Source organism: Corvus hawaiiensis, chromosome 30, assembly GCF_020740725.1.
Source record: "Corvus hawaiiensis isolate bCorHaw1 chromosome 30, bCorHaw1.pri.cur, whole genome shotgun sequence".
Taxonomy (NCBI): Eukaryota; Metazoa; Chordata; class Aves; order Passeriformes; family Corvidae; genus Corvus; species Corvus hawaiiensis.
In genome coordinates, this window is record NC_063242.1 from 7,195,478 (window position 1) to 7,222,040 (window position 26,563).

The 26,563-nt window shown below is 38.0% G+C and overlaps 1 protein-coding gene across 1 annotated transcript in view; it reads right to left on the reverse strand.

Moving 5' to 3' along the window:
* Window positions 1-323: 323 nt before the first annotated feature.
* The window catches only part of ZNF407 (zinc finger protein 407), a gene marked incomplete at its 5' end in the record, with an annotated part of 336,763 nt that continues 310,523 nt past the window's right edge, over window positions 324-26,563 (reverse strand). Inside the window, 1 exon segment of the mRNA XM_048289163.1 lies at window positions 324-2,876. Coding sequence (XP_048145120.1) covers window positions 1,525-2,876 — 1,352 coding nt within the window.

The window sequence follows — 26,563 nt, forward strand, 5'->3', positions numbered from 1 at the left end:
CAGCAGGATCTTACAGCCCCAGAATGAAGCACCTTTTCTCAGCAGCCCTATCAGAAAATGCATTTTTAAACAGTTGCTTCAGGAAGGAACTATTGTTTTACCCCACCCCAACTTTCTTACAGTTGATAATTTTAAGATATTAAACATGATAGGAAACCGAGTTATCTCTAGAGTCAGCATGGCTTATACCCTAAACACTTAGACAATTATATTAAGCATGCATGAGGCACACTTCAGAAATTAGATTCTTTTATCTTTATCTATCTAGCAAGCTAGAGAAAGGAAAAGAGGAAAGAGAAAATGCACAGACATAACAGATAGCATTCGTTTGCTCCTGCTGAATGCCAGTTCTGTTTATTGTTTAATATTAAAAATCATGATGCTTCATTTAAATGCTAACATTTTATTTGAAAGACAAAAAAAAAAAATCCCCAAACCTTGCCAGTTTATATTTTACAATTTTTCTAAAGAAACAGAAGCAGTTTTATCATGAAACAAATCTTTTCAACATGAACTTGCATTGAACAATTGCAGTATATCCACAAGTAAATAACTGACATTCTGGACTAAGCAAGAAATACAAGGTCACCTTTTTTTCCCCCCTACTTGTTAATGTCAATGTCAGAATTTTCTTAAAAAATCCTCCTAACATTTGAGAAGAAGCTCACAAAATGAACTGCAAAATGGTATTTATATGAAGCACTATTTAGAAGAAAAGCAAAACACTGACAGTGACAATATTTTTTTCAAAAAATGCACATTTCTTACGTAGGACTCTCATCTAAAATTAAGTGGAAGTTACAGGCATCAAGTTCTTCTTCCCGAATATGTATAATCAAGGATTTTCTGAAGTGTAGCTTTTTAGAGCTCTTCTTTAGGGGAAGTCTTATGTGTTACCATGAAAGAGTAAAGTACTATGAAAACTTTCATTTTAGATGCAAAAAAATCCTTGTTTTGATGACATATTTTTAGCTAAGCATGTTTTAAAGTAAGATTTTAGAAAGCAAAATGACACCTGTTCTAGTTTAAAATGAAGAAGGGCACCCAATACTGTATGTAAGCTTACCTGTTCACCTTGCTATTGTGGGGTTTGTATTTTTTTGCATATTTATCTGTTCACAAAATGTACATGTAAGTGCAATTATTTTACTCTTGTGATTATGTTATACAAAAACGACAGAAGGCAGGGAATTACCCTGAGAAAAAACAACATTAAGACAAAAAAAATCAACAAAGAAAGCACTGAACAGAACAATTCCTACTTTGGGCGGGGGGCTTTTTATCCTGTTTTGTACCCAAGTACTCTTGTTTTATAATAATGCCATATAATAGTTCTTAGAGCTATTGTAACGAAATTGTATTATCCTCTTCAGTGAACTCCTGTTAGCAGGGTACGGATTTGTTACCTGGCTAGGAGGAGGTTCTACTGAGAAGGCTTTACAGAAAACATTCCATGAATACAGTGCCTCCATGATTCTGGTAATATCCAGCTCTGCTCTGCACCCAGCCTACGAGTGAAGCTCTTCATGCTTCTTGTACTTTGTTATAATCTCTCTGGCCTTGAATTACCTGTGAGCCACCCTCTGTATAAATGACCATGCTTGTTAATTGTTCTCTTGCTCTATCAGGGGCTACAGTGTCTGCTTTTATAGCAGTACCAGCCTGCAAAATGTCTTGGGGCCCAGCTGTCTCTATCACAGCATGTGAGTACACACCAGGCTCATCCTGCATGTCTGGTGGCAATTCTGTGACGATGTAGTGCGTTGCACCTTCAGAGAAGTCACCATCAGAACCCTGAGCCATGGCTTGAACTAATTCTTCACTGACAATAATCTGTGATATTTCCCCATCCGACTCCACTAAATCCATGTGTTCGCTCTGGACACTGAGCGTGTGGCTACCAGCTTCCTGCATAATTATCTGAGAGCCTTCTCCAGCTACCATATGCACAGTTCCTTCCTCATTTACAATGACCTGGGTGACACCTTCTTTCATGAGCTGGTCGGCCGCAGCCGTGTCACACACAGCAAACTGCAACACTCCTTGCACCACATTCTTGAAGGCAGCCTGAGCTCTCTCCTGAGATGCAATTAGAGCTGATGGGTGCATGACCCGTGTCACTACTTCCATAGGTTTGGTATCTTCCTGAGTCTCCTGAACTTCATGGAACATTTGTATTTCTTGTCCCTCTGCATCACTGGGAATGCTGGGCACCTCTGGGTTCGGCATTTGCAAGAAGTCTTTGTGACCAGACCTGCATCTGTCAAGGAGTCCAGATTTGTTTTCTGTTTCATCCAGCTCTGTCACAGCACAAAGCAGGGCATCTAATGCTGAGGAGGACTCTGGAGGATGGACTGCAGCCTCAGAAGCATCTAAAACTTCTTGCCGTATTATCTGCTGCAGTACCGTGCTACTGGAGTCAGGAACTGTGTCTATTTGAACAGCCTCCTCCATGTCAGCTCCCGCTCCTTCAACTACCACCACCTGTGTGGCGCCATCTGCTAGCTGCTCCGTCAGGATCTGCTCCGGAACCACACTACTCACGTGGGAGCCATTCTGGTTTGTGGCTATGACTTGCCCATCTTCTGTGATGTGGACCACCCTGGCCATCTGCCCTGCCATTGCCAGCGTCTGCAGGGTGGCTGCTGCTGTCTCTTCCACGGAGGCGTCGATGGCAAAGTCGCCGTCATAGCCTTGAATAATAATGAACTGCTGAACTTCTTCGGCCGACTGTGGCTGTCTCCTGCTGCCCCGAAAGGTCTTCTCCTTCACTGGAGAAACCTCTCCCAGTGCTGCCGCGGTAAAAGGGCTCGTGGTTTCCACAAAAGTTGCTCCTTGCCCCTTCAGCCGGCACTCATAGGACTTGGACACAATGCCTACAAGACAAAATACGCTGTTAACGTGGTATCATGGCAAGTATCAGTTCATTACTTTAACAAATTGTAGCTTAAATGGAAAAAAATTCCTTGACAATTTTAAAATTTCTTTGGCAGAAAACATAGATAAAATAAGCAAATGAACAAAACCGATTTGCATGTTTTCCAAATAACATATTTACAGGTTGAAATAATTGCTGAGTGTAACAATTCTGCAGCTTATTAACAATTTAAATGTGTCTTTAAAAATATTCTGTATAAAAGAAGCCCAGATAAATACAGTATACAGTTAAAAGACATTAACACATCTGTTATAGAAGACCTTATCGGTGATATTTCAGTACTTCAGTAATGAATTTCAGGATTGTATATTACATTAAACATATCTTGGTGTGAAAAACTGTGGCTGATCTTCTTAATACCCTGTGATCTTCTTAATACCCTGCTTTTGTTGGTGAGGTGATTGCCATGCTGTCATTTTGATGACATTGTCTTCCCCTTCCTTTTCCATCCAGCACCTTCTCTAGCACATGTGACTGACTCAGTCACTAGCCCAGTTACCTGGAGAAAACACTCAGTAGTTTTCTTACCCCAAGCAGGATATTCTATAAAATCTCATCCAGAGAAACCCCAAACACACATCTTAAATTATTTCTGCATTAAATCAATTAACAAACTGTAATATCTGTAACCTCCATATTCCAACTGCTTGCTGTGCCACCCAGTTTGGTTTTGTGTCATTGAAGGTTTCATTCTCAATTCTCACCACTAACAATAAAGCTTCGGCAAGGCAAATGGTGCCCAAGGCTCTACATGGTCAAGGCCATCAACCTCCAAGCAGGGCCTGCGCCTTTTTGGGAAGACATAAATGAGAGGACCCTGTGACCAGCTTTGTGGACATTCATGGAAGGACAGCTCTATCCATAGCTGTCTCCCCATGGCACTGCCATCCAGAAGCACCCATGAAGCTCCTCCATGTGCTGGGAGCAAGCTCTGGGACACAACCAGGGCACACAGAGAGAAGAGTGGGTGCTGGACATTGCAAACGAGGTGAGGTGAGGGTCTAATGATAGATGGACCTTGGGAAGGCTGATTAAGTCCATGCTGCTGAGACTATCCACACCCACACTCCCGTTTAAATTCACCTACACAAACTGAAATCCCATCTCTGGAATAACAGGTGTAGCATCTTATCACTAACGCAAATAGCTATGCCATGGCTTGCTTGGGATAAAAACAGGCAAGAAAAAAAGGCAACACTTACAGTGAAATTTCAGGCTAGCACTGTACTTTCCAAGCCAGTTCTAGTGAACAATGTGCTTCATTGAACTCAAGAGACCAAGAAAATTATACTAAAGCTGGTCTAAAGGGGCTCTTTCACTCAAAGCATAGAGCTGTCAGACCCTGATCCCACAGAGAATTAAAATGGGCTCTAAGAAACAGACTCATTTGCTTAAAGGTAAGTTCACACTTAGAAGCTGATTTACTCCAAGACTGAGTACTTGGTGCCTTGCAGATTCTAGCAACTTGATTATGTTAATGTGCATATCAAGCTAAAATTCCAAAATAACATCAATAATTTAAAGAGTGAGCTCTTATACTGGTATCCATCCATCCATCCATCCATCCATCCACCCACCTATCCTTTTTTCTATTACAGAGCTTCTGGTAGAGAATTGTACTGTGAAGCACAAAGAAATAATTTTGTCAAGCTGAAATGCTGCAAATCACCTGCACAAGTCTAAACTGATGTTACACAACTTTCTTATTCCTAGTTTGCAAGGCAGGTTATCTTTGGAAAAGAAAATTAATGATTTAAACCATTAGAGTGTTTCCAGGTGATGCTGCATAAAAATCTGGCACATGCAATTGAAGTACATTTTGTCTGGTATAAGCAAGAAGTAAGCTTATTGTAGTACGACTGGTTCTTATTCCCACTTTTCCTGTGCTCTCTGTAGGCACTGACATTCACATGACCCCCCAAGGAGCAGAAAAATAGGAAGGGGAAATCAACATCAAATGACAATTATCTTAGCTCCTCCACATTTTATAATAGAGTATAAGTAGTTCTCTCAGGAATCTTGCTTTGTTGACAAGATAAAAGAGGAGCCGGCAATGATGTGGCACAAAATCAAAATAACTCCACAAATCATGCATTTTCCACTGGATTTCAAAATCAAAATAACTCTACAATCATAATTTTCACATGCACACACACTAAAATCATGACATCTTTCTCCTAAGATCATAATAATTTATGTACAGAAAGCAGCATCAGTGTATCGGTCTGGGCTGGGGAAGGGAAATAAAAAGGAAATTCGCCCTGTTTTCATCTCCTCAAATAAATGCCGTGCCTGTGAATCCATGCAACTCCAGTCTTTACTGTGCAATTGAATGGGAAGTCTCCTGGGTGAAGAGCTATCTGGTGAATCCCTCGCAGCACTGATAATTATGCCATTCTGACTGCTTACTTAATCTATTTGAATCCAGAGGTGAGTTAAGCCACTTCCTGACCATTAAAGTAAACTACATGGGTAAATACTGCTGTCATTGAGGGGTGTGATGAAGCTTAACTACACCAACATCTTAACCTCAGCTCAGTGCAACCCCAGCTATTCCATCACAGTTCATAAATGCGATTGCAGGTCCATCTTTTGATTCAGCAATTTAATAACTTCGAGTGCTGTCAGTACTGCTTTGAAAAATGGCTCCTATAAAATGTAACAGCCTCAATCAGATTGTAAAAGATTCACCCACTGAAGATTCTTCCATTTCAACTATAATGAATTAATGTTGAGCTGTGTAGAAGTTCAAGTGTCATTTAAACTAATGTGAATCTACTGTAACTTAAAATTTTAACTGGACTATGACCAAGAATTTACTGGGAACATCAACTTCAATTTTAGTGATTTTTCAGGGTAAATATGAATTGCAGATTTTACTGGTTTTCTTTTGTTTTAACAGTGGAAAGCCAAGTAGGGAAGATATTTAGAAAACAACAGATTTTGAGGCTTAGCTGCTATTCCTATAATGAAGCACTGGAATCCAACACAACATTTGTCAGAATTTTTATGTATTTAAGGAATGTCACATTATTGGACTGTATGTAGCAACAAACCACGTTGTCCCAGTAAATCCAGCCTGCCTCTCGCCCCCTCTTAAAAACGGGTAAAGAGAAGGGGTAAGTGTTGGCTGACATGGCAAACATAAGCTGCAATACAAGCCCACATTAATATTAGGAAAAGTGGACTTGTTGCTGATTGCACGTCATTGCAAATTAAGAAGATACACAAATAGGCATTAAAATGACAAAATATAATGATACCAGAGCTCATATTCAGACAATTTGTAAGGAGGTGTTTCATATCTAGGGGTGCAATGATCAGAGAATTGGTTTCTTTCCAAGAAGTCTGTCATTTCAGCAGAGCCATTATTTATCAGTTGGGGTCCTGAGCGAATGTTAGCTTTTTATTTGAAAATGTCAGAATATTTTAGACATTAAATCCATATTTGCAGGTTATTTTAATTCTCTCAGACCACAAACTCCTGAAAAAGGGCTAAAAGAAATGCTTTGATGTTTAATGTGCGTCTGGGAAACTACAAATAGGGCTTAGTACCTTTTCCCCTCTCTCTTACTCAATACCTGACTTCCTTTTGTGTGTCTGTTTTATTCTTTTGTTACTGTCATCATTTGTTCCCCACAGAATAAATACCTTATTTTTTTGTTAAGCTTACATTTAATTAAAATGTACAGGATTTGTGCAGTAAACTCGAATGAAACAAATAAAACAAGGGCCCCCTCTCTTGAAGGCATACGTTGTGAATGAAAAATGTCATTACAGACTAAAAAATTTTGCAGTAAACAGGGCCTACAGAGAGAAGTTTCCCCCGTAATGACATCCATAAAATACACAAATGGCACTTTTAGTACCATCCTGAATATGGCATTTTCTGTGCTCTACACACAATCTAAATGGTTTGATCATAGAGCATAATACTCCATTGGGTTTATAGAACAATCAATGTTCCATAAAATGATGTATTTATCCAATAGTAGGCTCAGCAGTTACTGGTGTATGACATTGTAGGACACTGGCTTTGTACTGTTCAGCAGCACACATGCTGGCTGTAAAACTTATCTAACACTACTTCAACAACTTCATCTCATCTGTGTCAAGTAATTTGTTGAAGCCTCAGCTTGGTTTAAAAAAACTTGTAATAAAAATTCATAGAATTTTCAGGAGAATGAAAGCTGATGACAATAGAAAGGTCACATTGTGGCGCCACTCGTGGGGTCGGGGGTCAGCCGCAGTTCTAAAACAGAAAGTAGATTTCATGCATCGTGTAGCAGATAAAGATGGCATTAAGGAGACTTGTCTCAGAAAGAGACGCATAATGCGTGAGGAAAGTCTGGGCTAATATTATATGTAAAGCACCACTTTGCTCTCAGCCAGCAGCCTCTTTAGAATTCTAATCCTTCCCCAAAACTTGTAGCAAGCGGCTGTGTGTGGTGAGGCCGGGCTGAGGACATCCTTCACAAGGAGCACCTTTAGGACAAAGCAGTAAGTCATAAATGAAATAATCTGTTATGGCGATGGAAATGATCTGCATTTACACAGCTATCTTAAAACAGCTATTTTTCCTTTTCTGTAAAAGTTCTAGGAGGCCTGATTTATAGTCCCCTATTAAGCAACACTTAATTTTTCATACTTTGGTGATTAGGTATATTATATATTGACACAAACAAACATTTCGTACCTGCTAAAATGCAACAAATATTAAATAATGTGAACGCAAAGAAACATCTTTTCCTTCAATTAAATACAGCCTGTAAGGAATTTAAAAGATATAAAAAATTCACCTTATGTCTAATATCACTTGAACAAGCAACTGATTTTCTTATTTTAAAAGTTATTCTCTACATGGCAGAACAATATATTGAATGGTATAGTAAGTCCAGTTTTCAAATTCATAAAGTAATACAACTTACGCCTTGACCAAGCTACAAGTTTCTGCTCTGTTTTCTTTTAATTATTTTTGTAATGATCTCTACTTCAATTAATTAAGTACAGTCTAAGAACTGTGGCGTAATGTCATAACTTCAGGATTTCCTTGATTTTCAGAGGCCATAATGATAAAATGCATTTTTCAGATCTCCGTTCCTTGACCACAGTAAAAACTGTTCTTTATCGTTTGTAAGGCTTTTATGTGCAAGCAATGGGCCAGCATTTTTAAAAACAGCTAGTTAAGCTACTAAATAAGAGGTTGTGAAGGCTCATTCATGTCTTCTGCTGAAAGAAAGAACAGATGATGGGTCAAACCGAGAAGTGAAATAAATCTGCAACCCAAAATGGCCCTGCTACAACTATTATGTCCACAAAGGCAGCAAATATTTGTAAAGCAATACAAATAAGTATACCTATAGGGGACTTAACCAGCTCCCTAAGAGACATAAAAAATTCCACCATTGATGCAAAGTACATAAATCTCAAGAGATACCAATACAGCAAGGCTTCATTTTTTTCCCTTTCAACATATTATTACTGAAAAAACCAACCAAACAAAAAAAACCCCAACAACACAAAAATCCCAAATGATGTTCATAGTTCATTTTATACTTAAAAATCCAGTAATGTCATGTTGCAATGCTGAAACTCAAAAAAACCTTAGCTTCTAGTTTCATCCTTAACCACTCAATCATGTTTGGAAACTTCTAGGTCTTCTAAGAACTGCTTGAATAAAGGATGAAGTTTTAACATTTAAGGTATCTTAAAACACAGCAGATGTCCTCCAGCTTTTTAAAAATGTGAAAGAAAGTCCTCTTGTCGTATTTTTTCTTTTGAAAAACATACTGAAATTTCCTGCTTGCTATTTTTACCTTTCACATCTTACAGAACTATGTCAACGACCAAAAAAAGACACGAAAGAAAAAACAACCACCAAAATAAATAGCCAAGCCATTCAATTGGGGTGTTTAGGCAGTTTGTTCAGTTTGGTTTAGTTTTCCTTCAGTGTCCAGTTAACCTTTGGGAAAAGATCTTCTCTAGGAAAAAATTCCGTTTCTCTTTTCCTGCACTCAAGGTCAAAAATGAACATTGTAGAGCCCAGTGTTACAGAAGGCATGCAAATAGAAATATACATACCAAAACTCTCACTGATCGTGGCAAACATGTACAGTGTTAACATGCAGAATTTACAGCTGCCTAACCTGCAGAGCAACTGGTTTTCTTGCAAACCACTTTTTCTCTTTACCTATTTGCCACCATGCAGGCTGCTCTTCTCAACTCCGACGTGTGAGCAAAAACCTCTCTGTGGCATTTGCAGCAATTACCTACACAGGCAAGCAGCACCAGGAATGTATCTGGAGTATTTCAGCTACCTCTTCCAGTGCAGCTTAGCAGCTTGAGATGAGGATAGCCAGCCTGGACATTTCTTGGCAGTCCAGCTTCAAAGACTACTCTGGCCCTCAGTTTGGGAACAACTGACATTGATGATATTTGGATGCACTCTTTCTGTTTTATACCCTGCAGTGCAAATGGAAAGTGCATTTTTAGCACTCCTAAATCAGAATCCCAATTTCCAGGGGTTCTTGTTGTGCTTGGCCAAACCAGGGATTTCTGTTTCCTAGGCAGACAGAACATACAATATAATAAGAAAAATAAGAAACTAATTTGAGAAAAATCAGGGGAAAAACCCCCCAAGCTCTGCTCATAGGGAAAATGATCTGGATTTCTGAAACAGGGATAGTCCCAGACACTAACAGCTTTGTCAAGAAAAGGAAAAACCCTTTTTGTCATTGTTATCTCAGCAAAAGTTTTTGTTTTTCAAGAATATATACATTCAGATCCTGGCTTTATAAACATTTATTTATCAAGCGTACTGCTTACTGCCATAGTTAGCCTCAATAGTCTCAAAGGGACTAAACATGGTTGCTTGCATTATGCATTGTGTTTGCATAATCAGGCCCTTGGGATTAACAATTCTGAAAATGGCTGGCCTTCCCTAATGTTTGATGTACATATATGCACTAAAGAGAACAGACACTTGTAAGGAATACCTAAAATAACACATCATGTTATTAAATGATCAAGCAGAAATTATATTCTTCAGCATACCTATCAACTGTGAGTATCATGATTCTCTGTATTTATCTATTCTGATTTATGCACCCTTTCAGTAAAAAGAAGCACCTGTTCTTTGCTTGAGGGCACATCTCAACCCATTTTAAAAGCACAGCAGTTTTTAGGAGGAACGCTTGGGAATAACTACAAATAGTAAGTTTCCCTAGTTCTTTTTGTTAGTTAACACAGCAGAAACTACCATTTCAAATGTGATAGCCGTATCTGTATTTCACTTATAAACTCAACTACGTTACAGCTATATTCATATCTCTCCAGAATAAATTATGGGAAATAACCATTTGTCTTCATTGTAGACACTTTTGCATGTATAGTAGAAAACAAACCTCTATTCGATAACTGCACAGAGGCACCATTAAAATCAAATTTACAGTAAACAGAACCTGCAGCTGGGGTAAAACACTAACTGTTAGTATTTTAATTATCTGCGAAGCTTTCGGAGGTCTAACATCTGCTCATAGCCAAATGACAGCAGCTGCTTGTGTACACTTAAAACAACATGAATTTCTTCTATAAATATTAAAATGAATTGTATGTCGCATGTTCATTGCGACTCCATTCCTATTAAGCTGTTTAAGTATACAGGGTATTTTGAACTTCTTTCTTGTGGCAAATTCATAAAGGGCTGACCTCCTCAAAAGAATGAGAGGCAAAGGCAGCAAAAATTCTTGAGTCTGTAAATTGAAAATGTTTAGAGACAGTACTGGAGGTCACCCTCTGCCAAGACACTGCTGGTAAACGCTAACAAAACATCAGCGGTAAGTTCTTATCATTGTGCACTACAGTAACTTCAAGGACAAGACCGCTCAGCATGCAAAGTGTCAGGAGTCTATGGGATGGCTTTTATCAAAAGCTAATGCTCATCTAATAATTGAAGTAATTAATGCATTATCTTACCTGGAAAAAAATATTCTGTTTCAATGTCCAAAACATTGGAAGAGATGAGTGTACTCTCTTTTGTGGACTTCAGCAAAATCATACTGGAATGATCCCTGGTTCACATGATTAGAAGCAATAAACTGCAATGAGGAAGGAATATACTGGCCCAACATGAGATTTTGCTAAAAAGAGCAAGCTTCATAACTTAAATTTTGCAGCTTTGTATCTAGGCACTGACATACAGTTGATATTTTCCTTTTAGTCTCTCACCTGCTTGGGAATATAGGAAAGAAAACTGGAGGAGTGACACACATTTAGTTAAGCTGTAGAGTCTGGCACAGTGAGAGGAAGAGAGTGTTACAACCAGTTTAAGAAGAAAACAAGGAAAGGGATTTTTATAGTTTTCACTTTACACGTTTTCAGTGGAGAAAGATCTATTTCTTTGCTTTTACAGCATCAAGTGTAACGCCAGTGGCAAATAATATTTATGTATTTTCGCAATAGATCTACAGCTGGAAAGGAGCACTACAATAATTTAGTCTGAAAGCTGTAGGTCATGCCAACCTGTGTTTTGAAAAAAAGCCCCAACATGATTAGACGCTTCAGCCTTACATGTGTAACCACAGCACAGGCTAAGTCACGAGTACAGCTGCCTCCACAGTGGTACCTGGCTTAAGATGAAGGTGAATTAATTGTGAAGGCAATTTCCAAACTTCTGACATCAGATTTCCCACCCCAAAAAAGTCTGTCTCAGTGCAAGGGAAATAACAACATCTGAGGAGGAAGGAATAGGGTTGGTTATAGATAGGACAGTTTCTGTGCACAGGCCTTCCCCTTTGCTGGCCCCTCACTCTTCTTGAGGCACTTGACAGCACCAACACCTACCATGCCCAAAATTATGAGTGTCAGAAAACATGCTGATTTTTCACCTCAGAGTGTCACAGGCCTAGCAGTAATGCTGGGATTACTCAGGAAGCATGAAGCAGGGGTACTTGCTGGTTCTGGGAGGTTGGATGGGAAACAGAGGCTGGAGAGATGGGTAACTCTTTTATACCACTTCAAAGGGTCAAGTTCATGACAAAGTCTTTTTTTCATGGTTCACCTCTGGTGAAGGATGGAAGCAGCATATTTCCAGAATATCTTCAAAGGAAGAGCTGTTCATGTAATTGACCCTTCTGCTGACAGAAATATATTTTCAGTGCTACTGATGGAGTAGCACTTAAATGAACTGTCTTCCACTTCCAGTGTTAGAAAGCACGACGCAGGAGGTAGATGAAACAAGACAGAAGATACCAAAGCTGGTGCTTTCTGTGCTGTCACTGAGCACTGTCGATACAGGAACTGCAAGATGGTCTGTGTGCCTGGGCTGCATGGGAAATGCAAAGTAAACTGTTGCGCTGCAGCTCTCCCAAAGGGCTCAGAACCTCCTCACCAAGCTGCCTGCGCTTGGCTGCAAAGTTGTGTGTTCAAGAGCTGGATACCACACTACTGTGTTGACAAGTCCACCTAAATTGTTGGTTAACTAGAGGTAGAAATCAACAGCTTTTAGAAGGCATATGGAGCTAATACTAAATTGGAAGCGCTAACATCAATACAAAAAAAACCAGGATGTAATGTAAGTAAATAAGAAAATAACAATTTAAGATTGAAGTTGTGCTACTGCACACTAGCACTTGTGGAGAAAGTAAATATGCAAAAATGATATTCAATGAGAGAGGAGTCCCTTGAGAACTGTAATGCTGAAGAAATTTAAAGAATGACAGCGTTCATCAAATTACATGCGAGTTTATGAAATGTAAAACAGGAAAAGAAAACAGGCCAAAGCAATTTTTAATTGCACATTCAAAGGCATGTCTGCTGCACATTGTTCTGGTACAGATACAACTAAATTAAGTCTTGACCTTTCTAGGAGAGAGATCTTGACTAAAGAATATTCAGAATAGTGAAATAAGAACTGTTAGAAGTCTGACTTGAATGGAAATATTGAAGGTTTAAGTGCAGATATTCTGGCTACATAATCTGCAAATGCTGGAGAGGGAGGAAAATTTTTGTCCCTATTAGATAAGCATAATCTGATTCTGATGAAAGACTAGAATGTTCATGTCATACTGCAGGAAGATGGTTAGACATGGTGAGAAATGGAAAGTCAATTCAGCTACCTTGTCCACTTTCAAGTGCCAGGGTAATGAAGCTCCCAGATGGAACAAATAGACTGCAGTAGTTAAGAGTATGACTTAACCCAACTCATCACCATTTATACTGCAAATCCATGCTATTCCAGAACAGTTCAGTGAAAAGGAACATGGGCTTCTGCAGGAACTACTTAGATAACTTTTGTAAACATCTCCATTCTGAACTAAAGTTCACTTAAGACTGTGGTGCCTTAAGTCTTAAAACCCAATGAACTTGCAATGACTGACAATCATAAGAAGCACGAATCCTAGTCAAATATGGACTAGTAAACAACCCCTGCCACTCTGTTAGGTCATTTCATTAGCTCTTCTAATTTTTTTCCTTCCTGAGACCCAACTTAGACTAGGAAAAGAGGGAATATTTTAAAATAATGATCATATTTTTCTAAAATATTTTAAAATGCCACTTAGCTCTTAATTCTGATAGCACTTGTTCAAAGATTTATAATCCGTATCTGTCTCCCACTGAAGACAAGTAATGCTTAAAACCATGTTAACTAAATGATGCCAAGTGGTTAGAAAACACTATGGTTCACTTGTCTATAGCAAAATGCATGCTGCAGTGAATGTTATCGTTCTGCTGTTACCTAGGACCTGGTACAGCATCCGTAGTGGTAGCACAAATGGAGCCCAAGCACTTTTACTATTGCTGGAACTTAGTTCACATTTTTTTGTTGCAGTAGACAAAATTTCAGAGGAATTTGCAATCATTTGTATGAAAGCAGTAAAGCTTGTGATATGTGGCAAAATGGAGACCCGATAACACCCCCACCAAAAAAACCCAACCAAACAAAAAACCAACTCCAGAAGCCTGAAGCTAGATATCTGGAAGATCTGATTTTCAAAACCACTAGGAAACTAACAGCTCATGCTGACACTTTTTGTTAAAAGGTTCTTATTTCAGCTACCTTTTTAAAAAATACTTCTTACTCTTTTTCTAGCTACTGTAGTTCAGTGAGCTCACAGTTTTCTAACTTCCAGCATGGAGCAGACAAATGGCCAGGACTCCTTGTGGTTTGTTACTTCAAATATGTGCAGATTACAGAGCTTCGGAGCAGCCCATGGCATCACAGGTTGAAAGAGCTGCTGTAAGTCTCAGGTAGGGCTTACGGATTCTGTAGCTATTACTTTTGGGATATGTTCCAGTGCTTCAAAACCCACCAAGGTTCACCATTTCTTTCTGTGTCTCCAAGTACACCCTTAAAACATTATTCAAGTGCTTCTACTGAAATAAAAAGACTCTAAAGGTATTTGAATGATATTATTTTCTTTATAAAAAGAAAATGCACATTTGAAAATGTACACAGAACAAAAATTGTATCAGTGCCTAAGAACAAGCTAAAAGAAGTCCAAAATTAATGTTTTTCTTCTTTCACGTTATTTTTTTTTTAGGGCCTCTTTCACAATAGAGTGAATTTTATGCAAAATTTTTAGGTCTCTTTGCTTAAAGCTGATTTCTTCAATGTAGAATTAGGAAGCAAAATAAAATTGTCCTGCTTTCCACTAGTGCTAGGCAAAAGAACATGCAAATGCAAACTGAACAGAACAGACTTAAAATCTAATAGCATCTATCTAAAACTGTATCTCCTGAATTGCTCACAATTGGTAACACACTAAATAACACCATAAAAATGAAAAAAGCATTATACTAACTTTTCAGGCAGAGAAGTGAAAAACAACAAGAAGTGTGTTGCCAGGGTCACACAAGAATTCCCAGGTGTGCTGAGTCCCAATTTTACGTCTTAATGACTGCATTATCATTTCTTAGGAGAGCCTATTGTCAACTCCAAGAGTTGAGGTACTCCATTTACCCACCGTGAAGATCTAGTCACATCATTGCAATTTTCCTGATAATGCCCTGTCAATGACTCAACCCCACGTTCATGAGCAGAGAGGAGTTCAGTGTCCATGTATCCTATAATGAGGAATGCCGGGCTGCAGTCTCTGCTGAGATTGTCATAGGTGTCCACTGATACCATCTGCAATTACAGAATTCTATGAGATGGAAACTGGTTCATTATGAAAAAGACTCAAGTCTACCAGCTCATTTCACAGATGTCAGATGGCAGACTTCCTGCTCATCACAATTCTTGCAAGTGCAGAAGAAGGGGCCTGTAGTTAGACTTTTGGGAATTAAGCATACAGGTAATGTTAAGCATGGGCTTAAATGTTTTTCTAAGTTGGACCCTGTTAGCTCCAATCTAAGCCATTCAAGACAGGGACATAGATTCTTTAATTTCAGCTTCACAAGGGCCAAACCAGGAAGGCAGAGGAAGGCAGACATAAACTTAGCTAAAAATCCCTTTTGCCATCAGCCAAATACATCTCTCTCAGACTGAATTCAGCCTGATTATAACTAAGCAAAATAATTACATGAATAAGGATACAAAATAATTACATTTTCAAAAGTATCAGCTGAATTCCATTTTGAATTGTCACCTATTCAAATAAATGAATAATATATACATTCCTTCTAAAAGGCTGAAGTACATTATGGATAACTATGCATTTTTGTATTTTTTACATGAATTATTTACTTTCTTTAAATAGTTTTCTCAGAAACTTCATTGTTACATTTAAGAAGTATGTGTAGTGTGGAAAATGTTGTTGATAAACCTTGCTTCTTAGAGAGTAATCCCTCTCATACATACATTCTTTTGCACTCTCAGACAATGATATACTCATCTTCAAATCTGGTAACTACTAGCTTAAACAAACACTAATTTCAGATAATTCAGTCTATTTAAGAACACAGAAATTAAAACAATTCTCTAGTTTCTCTGAAAGAAATACAGATTTCTTCTGCACCTTTCAAGAAATGAAGCACTGTTTGCTATAGTACAGCCCCCTCCACTCCTTCCAAAAAGAGCCTGTTTCTGTTGGAGGTGAACCTTGCTGCATTTATTCATTCCCTTTTTAACAACAGACCACAGAAAAATCCAAGGAGTGTTTAGCAAGAGGACTTAAAACACGAAGTGCAGGCTATAGCACTACGTCAAGCTCTGGATGAACTCTGGCACTCTGAAAACTGAATGGAAGGTGCTGATGCCAATCTCTATCATCCTAAATATTATGGAATCTGCTTATTTGAGAGACTTGCTTCCTCCTCGTGCAACTACCTCAAGTGGCAGTGACAGACATGCTCAAACCATGGTCTCTGGCCTTTCAGATGTTCCTTTCACAGGCCAGTTTCCATAACAAAGATATACTCCCACTTGGTCAATTTATCACAACCTCCTCAAACGCTTCCCCTCCCACACATGCACTTGGTATCTCCCCTACCTCATCAGGAAAAAACAGAACAGAAGCCCACCAACCATACAAAAATTATATTGCAGATTTGTAGATTAATGGGCTGATTCTGGCATCTCAATTCAAATGGATTTACAACCACTGTGTTTAGCCCTGTGTGATTTCAAATAGAATTACTTCTGATGAATTTGAATGCAAATTCACAAAGCATTAAAACAAACCATGTTTAAACTCATTGGTTCATCAGATGCAAATATTGTGCATTAAGCAGGGAACACCCATTTATGAAAATAATGAAAACTGACACCAATATAATAAAATGATTACAGGTTTATGGATTCTGGGACTTAAACAAGCCATACCCTTGCTTCTCCTAACTGATTAAATGCTTCTTTGCAGTTTATGTTTGATCTGCAATTCAAAAATAAATTAGTTTAGTCTTTGAGCCCAGAACCTTGGAAAATTGCTAGGAGGTTCTGCCTCAGATTTGTCTGGGGAAAAAGGCTGGGTAAAGGGAGGAAATCGTGGGGGCAGGGAAGCTTGCAGTGCATGTGAGAATTGACAGAACAGGAGAGGAAGCAGTCAGATAAATCGAGGTTTGCAGACTCCACCAGCAGCACTCACAAACCCGCCGCCTGAACAGCGTCGTGTGGAACAAAAGGCAAGGATGATCATATAGGGCACTTTTGTTTCATAAAGCTGGCCAGATGGGCCTGTCACACCATGTGCTTCATTTCTGTGAAACCTCAACCACCTTCACTTTGCATCGTGTTTGTAGACAAGGAGTTTAAGTGCAGAAGGGCAAAGGATTGCCCATAATTTCTGGGATTGTCCAATGGCAAGGAAGCAAAAATGAATGCGACCATGATCTAACTGATGAAGTAGATCTCTGAGGTTGTATGTAAACAGTATATACAGTGTGGGTTTTTCATTAATCCCCCTTGCCTAATTATCATCATGTTTTCATTTTCAGTCAGATGACAACAGCCTAGCTCAATAGTTTCCAGTAAAATCTTTGTATCCAGATAATATTCTTCTCACAATGATGAGATTTAGAACAGCAAAACATCCCTCACTGAGGCATGTAATGCTGATAAAGCACTATTTTGCTGCACAATCTATGCAGTATAAAAAGTTCTTTGCTGTATCATGATCTGCTCCAATTTGTGTATAAATAGCATTCGTAATAAAAGGAAACTTAACACCAAGTTTTTCTTAAATAACTGCTCAAAAAGAGGTTGGGACATAATGTAGCTAACACACAACAACAACAACAAAAAAAAGGGCAACTGCAATATCTCTTTCTCAACATCCTTTTTTTCTTTTTTTTTTTTTTTTTTTAATGAATCCATTCACACCAACATTAAGTATTTGAACCCAAAATATTTAAAGAATTATACGTTGGAATGGTCTGAGGGTAGTGTAGTTCCTAGAGTTGAGGTACCATCTAAATGGGCTGCAAACACCAGAAAACCAAACTTTGAAAGCAACTCTCTCCATAGCTTTAAACAGTCATCCCAAGAAAGCTCCTATTTCTGAGGATGGAGATACATTACTGAAAAGGTCTAACAAGCTGTGAAGTCCTTAAGATCTACATTTTTAAATATGAATGCCTTGAATTAGATACCCAAACCTGTATGTACAGAAACCATTAACCATTTCTGAAGCATCATGCAGCACCACACTGACAATGTAACTAACACAAGGGATTTGAGAAGCCTGACGGTTCCAGCACTGCAGCTATCCAGTACCCACTGTCTCCATCACCTTCTATGAATCCCTGCTTGGCCAGCAGATCAAGTACTTCCATTACCGTGATTTGCATCTATGGCTTTGTTACCTCCAGTGCACAGTATAGGGAACAAAACTGGTCAGAGACTAAGAGTAAAGTTGTGTCCACATTCAGGACATGGAAAAAATTCCCACTGAGTCACAATGCAATTAATACAATTTTGGATTAAAGCAAAAATAAAAATCTGGATTCTGCTCATTCTTTATCATTTAATGCCAGTGCTCTGAAATCCAGTCTGGCTTCTAATGGGCATTAGGATGCTGGTTAAAAGCTACCTAGTCCCAAGTCACTATGTCTAACTCTGGCTGTGCTCATGAAAAGGAGTGTGGAAAGAGCAACAAAAGTAGCATTTGGGATGGGCTCATTTTGTTACAGAAAGAGAGAAAAACTTACGTCACATTTTCCTATCCTTTCTGAAGTTGGTCCCAAAACTAGCCTGAAATAGCTTCTGATGACAGGTATTTTCTGTGAACTGTGAGGCAGGGGAGGACTTGTTTTTTCCCTCGTGACCTACTGGCTAAATTCTTGAGGGCTGCTGAGAAGATGTTGTAGCATTAATTAAAATTTGTACTGGTTGAAGTGATGTATCATGAGACCTTGGCTTTAAGAGTTGTTGAATACCAGATCAACCTCAACTTCTCAGTGCTACGTGCATCTTCTGGGTTTTTTTAATTGTATGAATGAGGGAGAAGGACAATACTCAAGGATAAAGGACCACCTCAATCTGCATTAGAATGAGATTGGCCTGGTTAAACTGTGACAGAGAGATATGGATATGTAGTAAGTGCCAATCTGAGCACTCAGATGTGGAATTAGGACTTCATATATGGGTACTTATTTTAGAAAGTGGATCTCCAAGGACAGATAGGGTTGCCCACTTAGCTCAGAAAACCCTGCTCCAGTTTTAAAAGCTACTTGTCACTGCAGAGCAATTTTGAAGCAAAGTGATATGTTTGGTGGCCTCATTTGCATGACAATGCCCAGAATGCTCTCCTAACTCACAGCTATTTCATGGAAGGGCTGATGCATTCAAGGTTTGAGAATAAACCCAGATCCTGTGGGTATACTAGTGTGTATAATTTTAATACTCCTCCTCCAATTCATGTGCAAAAGATAAGACAGTTAAAATGGATAGTGGTTATAGGTAACCAAACTAACCTGTCTGTCATCAGTATTTACTAGAAATCAAAATTACAAATGGTAGTTTGGAAAGCATCTAACTCATTGATCAATTAGCTGATCATCTCGTACTCACGTGTATATGCTTTAAGTGTTGACATAAGTCAGCAAGGTTGCTGTGAAGAGCTGTCCCAATACATTAACAAGCAAGCCCAGAAAAACTAAACAACGCACAACACACAGCACAGCTACAGAATAACAGTTCATCAAGACGGACTTCGCTTGTCTCCCGCACTTCTCTCCTCCTCTCTCACAGCTTGCTACACAAAATAAATGCACTACATCGACTTACACTGCACTACAGAATACCACGGTCTGCTCTATTGTGTGGATTTCACTGCTGAGAAGCTGTAACACTAATTGTCAGTTTCCCACGATCAAAGTAATTTGGTTAAATAATCGGTTTACATTTACTATATTTTATTTGCCTCACAAAAACAAATGTTATAACAAAAGATCATCTGAAGAGGAGGGAATGCTATGGTGATAGCACCAATATGGTGCCAACATATGGAGAAATACGTGTGTTTTGTGCACATAAACAATGACATGAAGCTTCAGCTGTTTAGAGAACAAAGCTTTACACCTGAGTTAATATTGTGATATGTGCATTCTGGTGTGTGTACGCATGAGGGGTGAAGTTCTTCTGATACAGGATTTTGGCACTGAAACTGAAGTAATGTTTTAAATGCTGATTAACTGGTGATCATTTATAATTTATTCTTGAGAGGTGATAAATGACGATATTTCTTCTTTACCAGTTACATGAAGTCTGCACTCACATGCAAAACAATGGCTTTTCTATAGCCAAAATCAGGTTGATGATATCATGATTACCCTTCAAGACATTCTTGGCTTTTCAGATGTTCTCTCTTCTATTTTATATAATATGTGGATTTGACCACAATTTTCACAGCTCCTCCCCTGATGCAGAAAGGGAACACAGTAACTAAGTGCCTGCAGCAGTCGATAGAAGCTATTTCCTTTAACCTCCCTCCAGACTACCAGGTGTGAGGAACGGCTGAAACATTTTCCTTTAGCCACCAGAGTGGCTTGTTTTCCAAATGTCGCTAGAACAGCTTCATTCAGAAGAGGCTGCCACTGGAGTTCCTTCAAAATTCTGCCAGAATGGTTTAAACTCAAAAGTAATTAAAAGCCTCTGAAAAACTCATAAGTCAAGGGAGTGGCATAACACCCATTAATTACAGTGCTCCGTGATGTCACACCTGTGACTTATGAGAGGCTATCCTGAGGTGGGTTCAGAGCTGCTGTTCATAATTTATAATGGTGTTTTGAAGCCTGCCTAATGTAAAGCAGTTTCGCATTGGGATGGTACAGCTCTCGTTACAGCTGATTGCATGATATAAAAAATAATATTGTGGTGTTCACTGGGAAACTACTGTGGCTGAAGACAGGTTAAAACACCAAACACACCATCACCAAATGGTGCACATGTAGTGGGACCATGACCCTGTGATAACATCTGGTTTGACTATAGCACTGTTAACGTCAATCAATGGTCAACGCTAAGAACAGAGGGGAAAAAGAACTTCAGAGGACAAAGTGATTGCTGATTATTCCAGTGAATCCTGATGGTGACTGATTTTTATTGTTAAGACTGGAATCAGAAGGTTTGCTTAATTATGCTTGGCTGTACTTGCAGAATTTGAACAGTTTTAAAGAAAATAAAATTCTGAACAGGTTACCTGAAATGAACAGAGGTAGGTTTATTTCAATCAGCCCTCAGATGCTATTTTTGCTAAAATATAGGGCATATTGTCTACAGAATGTTGAATTAAATTATACAGAATGATACTCAGTTTTATGAATTTGCAGTAAAAGTTGTCTGTATTTGCTAGACATTTACAGAAAAAAAATGGCAATGTTTCTGCAACAGATTAAAATCTGTATTTTGCCTTTTTCCTTTGTCTGTTTTGAGTTTAAATGGAAACAAACCTTACAGTATAGAATTGGCTTAAGGTCACCTGTCTACAAGGGATTACTGTGTAGTTCCTTTTATATTTTTCCCCCTACTAGTTTGAGGGACAAAAGGGCAGCAGTACCCTTAGGGCTTTTTCAAATAACCTCTTTAGCAAATAAAGTCATACCCTATGTATAGAGGCCATTTCATCCCAGTCCCATGGGCTGCCTGTAGGGCAAAATACTGAATTTTTCTGGCATATGTCACTGAATGTGAAAAAGAGGACCACTACTTACAGAAAGTTAAAGGCTGAATGAAAGAATGTGGATTTCCTTCATGCACTAATTTAAAACATTGTATCTTGAAGCTGAAAACATTGACTACAAGCATCTCAGAGAAACACTGGAATATATTTACGTGAGCCATACAGAGACTCACCTGTCAATGACTAATTTACTACGGCTTGAAAACACAACAGATTCAGCTTATCTGAATCTTAAACAAATACGTTTTCTCCAGGGAAAATAAATAAAATGAAATTTGGCCTATTCTTTATGCATGCAATCTTATGATGGTACCAGCTTAACATTACCATAAACATCTCTGAAATCAACTGTCAAGAAGGAATCTGTTATGCTGATATAAATGACTATTATTATTGTTTTTATTGCTGCACCCCACTTCTGTAAGTGTTTAGAAGACAACATGCAAACCCCCAAACTTTCATATATTCATAAGGTATAAAAAATGGTCTTAAAACAAATGATTTGACAGCTGCAAATGCAGGATAACACCTAGTTACATTATAGAAACAGTGTGGATAATTACTTTTTTCAGAAGGAAAGACTCCATGGACCACAGTCCTGTCTGAATTTCCCTGCAGTTCGGATAATGTGCAGTAATACAAATCCTGTTGTCACCTCAACCAAGTCTTTTTATCATCTATACATCAGCAAGAATGATGAGAGACGTCCCATGATTCTAACAGTCTTCCTTTGAAGGATCCACATGTTAATTACTGCACTAATTATAGTTTTTGAATAACCAAATGAAGTAAGCAGTCTATGGGAGGTACAGGCATAAAACTAAGACTGAGAAAATACTAGTTACTGAAGTCATCAGTGTAAACTGACACATTGAACATGCTTAAAAGAAGTAGAAGTAGATTTTAAAAGACAAGCATATTCAATAATTACGGTTCCATACAGGAAAAAGAAATGTTATTTCTTAATGGCAAGTGCATTTAAACTGTTATCTAAAGATCTGAAGGTAAGCCTGCTTAATTCACTGCTTCTTCTTTTGTTATTAGGAAAACATAATTGTTCCAAATAATTAGCACTAGAGTACATCACAAGCTGACAACAAAATTATAGAAATCTTCATATTCAGATCCGTCTAGCTGGCTATTAGGAACAGTTTCTGATCATAACCCATTAGTTGAAGTGCTGAGTTCTTGATTGCCACCAAATAACCTCAGATATCTGCCTAAGTTAACAGCCTCTATTTATTCAGAGTTTTCTTGACAGTAAAAATTGCTTACGATTTTTACAGCTGCCACACAAAAGAACAGTATCAGATGTGTGCACTTGCAAGACTAGGTGATAAAATAATTGAAATGTGGATTTTTAGACACAATTTTAATGCCTAACTTTCTAAATGAAAAACAGCTATGGGATTTCAGTGTGCTATAATGGTACTATTGGCTTTCCTGTTTATTAAAAATTAACATGAACACATTCCAAATCTTCCTAGTTGTGATGACCATGCTAATTAAAATAAGATTTGTTTGGGCCAAGGTTCTTTGGCATAACAGCCCTACTTTGTCCTTTTTTTCCACTGAACCCTAGCTAATCAACTGCTAAAGGTATTTCTGTATTTTAAGGCTCAAGCCTTCTTGGGTGTTTTTGGTACTTTCTTTGAATCATACCAAGGCATAAATAGCTGTTAATCCATTTATTAAACAGATAACTAGCATGGATAGCATCACAGCAAATGCTACCAGAAAGTGTAGCATTTTTTTAAAAGACACTGACAAATGAATCCTCTGACAGAAATTGCTGCTGTAACCCCAAAAGGAAAAAAAAAAGAAATGAACAAAAACCCACATACACATGGTAAGAAAAGAATTGCACTCTTTCAGTTACTTACCCAGCTTCAGTGAGTGGATTATTGATAATGTAATCCAGACAAAATAAAAACTTATTTAAATTTCCCATCTAATACCTTAGTTATCTATAATGCCATTTGAAGCTCCTTTCAAAATGGTTTTTTTTTGGTTTGCTTTTTTTTTTTCTGATAATAGCTCAGTTTATAAACCTACAAAGCTTTATGTCAAATCCCATGGGGAATAACTTTGATTACTAGGGTAATTAATGATGCTGGATAGTAATATGGATTTTCTGTTAAGATTTGAGTTTGAAGTTAATTAGTCTCCACATTATGATTTGCTGATTAATTACAGATATTTAGTTATAAAGAGAGATGTTAATTATTAATCTAAAAAATCATCTTGTGCAATTAACTAAAACTTTGACGTCAGTCACCACTCTCCTTGTATATAACTTCCAAGGTGCTAATTCTATGGAGGGAGGCACATGCCTTCCCCAAAGGTAAAAAAAATCCTTCTGCTATCTTTTTTGTGTATACAGTACAGTGAACAATTTTTTCTTTTAATTTGTCAGGAAAAGCCACCCACTTTGAAGCTGGACTGTAACTTAATTCTCATGAAAGAACTGATCTTTCATTGCTTATTCTTACACTATGCCTCATCTTATCACCAAAAAAAAAAAAAGTGCTATAAAAGAAATTCCACTATGAGTCTTAACTGTGTGTACTCTTGAAATCATGTCTTAACCTCAGAGCCGTGATGTTCTGCTGACTGATGGGCTTTGTCAGTTCCCATGTTAAACTCTGGAATGAGCTTCAGTGTTGCTACAGAGATCAGTATTTTCTAGCAACAGCAGCAGCAGCAGACTTTACCAGTGCCAAGAAAATATTAGAGCAAAACTACTAATTAATGTAATAGCTCAGTTAGAATTTAAAATCAACTTTTGTTTAAAAAGAAACCCCACCTTATCTCTTTTTTCTCCCCCTTCTCTTCTGATCTGCAAAGAAGAAATCTTACTGTTAATGTAAAGGGGATAAGAATGCGATTAAGAAATAGGGTTAAACCAAAAAGCATCAGCAGCACACCAATGTCCTGGAATTTACCCTAGTAACACAGACTCTGAACAGGGATCTGTTTACATTATCTCTAGATCATCTTGACAATATTCATTCTCTATTTACCTAAATGAGGCAATATGATGATATTTATTGCTCAGAATGGCTAAATATAGACTTTTCCTGAGCACTCAGTATCATAGTGGGAGGTTTTGCTCTAATCTACATCTTTAAACTGACAAGCTGGAGCATTCCTAATGAATGCCTCTTTTCATCTGGATGTCTGTGTGTATTTGACAGTATAAATATTTAGCAATATCGGAGTCAGCTTGTGATTTTACCCAGATGGACTGATTGATGCCTTGGCTTGACGTTGCCAAAGACAATCCATGTAGTTATATAAGCAATTTCCCTCTTACTTCCTAAGAAGCAATTAGGTGGCCAAAGGCAGCAACCCAAAAATAGTGAGAATACTTCTGGTATCAGCTGACAACTCTAAGGGATAAATAAAATATGGTACTTAAATTATTACCACTTTACTTTCATGAATCATGGGATTAAAGCTTTCACTTCTAAAGTACATATAAATTGCAGGGTTTCTTATGTCTGTAATTTGCAAGAATCTAAGTTAAAATACCAGCTAATCAGTCAACTCACATTCACCTTGGGAAAAGTACCACCCTTCCTTGTCATTTTTGTAAATTGCATGCCTAAGCACCAATGTTATTTTCGGGGGAAAAAAGCTTGTTGTCAATAACATATATTGCAGTCTAGTTAAAACAACATTTGTTAAGGTTTAATCGCAAATGTAATCTGCTTTTAAAGTTTGGACAGAATGCTCAGAGAAATTCAAGGGACAGATAATAAATCATTTTCTCCTATCCTGGGTGTGAACAAGGTAGGCTGGAGTCTTGCAGGTGTGCTGCCTTTCTCCTCCTATGTGTTGCAGACTCTTGCTGGTTTCCAAAGACAGTTCAAAAATACAGGGACTCTATCAACTAAGAAGTAAGAAATTTTTTACTATCTGACTTTCAAACGACACTGCACTTTTCATATTGTTAAATATTCCCAATAATTTTATTCAGTTTGCATCTTTGGCATACACTTTGTAATTCATAATCTATCTGAGTAACAAATTGCAGTGATGAGAATTTTTAGCTAAATTTCACGTACACACATATAAAAATATGTGAATACAAAAAAAAATCTTGGATACTGAATGTCAGCTTTACATTAGCTATGCACTGTTTGTCTGTGTCAGTCTTACACCGTGTAAGATGCCTGCAATGATTATGTCTTGTGCTCTTATGCATGTTAGTACTTTGGGGGGAAAGAAAAATTGCACATTATTTTTGGCAACAGTAAAATTCGCATGTCTCAGCTACGTTGTTGATTTCACTCTCCTCCCCAAACACCTTTCGTTTCTTTGTTTTCTATTAACTCATTCCAGTCTTTGTATGCCCCATGCAATAACCCAGGAAAAAGGGCAAGGAAGACATTATTCTTCTTGACACTAATACCTATAGATCCTGCTCTGCAGTGATACCTCTCCCTATCATGAAGTATCACAGCTAACAGAATTCTCCAAACTCAAGAGCAGGAACCATTAATATATTCCACAGGCAAGTGGGACACAATGCCCATTGGTAATCAGACAAACACAACAAGGCTTCTTGGGGACTGGCCATCTGCTTGTGATATACAGGAGTTTTAAGTGCAGCATGCTTTGGCTACATCATTTTCTTCAGAAAGGCAGTCTCTCTCTGACTACCTGTTTTATTATTATTCTGTGACCAGCTGGGTGCCAAATAAAAATAAATGTATGCTGTTTTGTATTTATTGGATTTGATTAGTAATAAATTTGTTATTGACCAGGTCCAGAGTGTGAAGGCCTGAGGCACAATCCAATGGTCTCTACTCACTTGATCATTACACCTTCCACTTTCAATCAAGCTGCATTGAATTGTGTTACTCTGTGTTTTGTTTTTCAATTGTCTGGTTTGAGAACGGAGGGTCAGGGATGGAGGGAGAGGAAAGTTGATGTTTTCTAGTAAGAAAATTAGGAAAGAAAGGGAACACTGTCCCTTTAAGCTGGGAGATAACTACAGTACAATACCAAAAGAAATCTGGTGATAGAGTGCACTGTACATGGTACAATCCATTGAACAGGT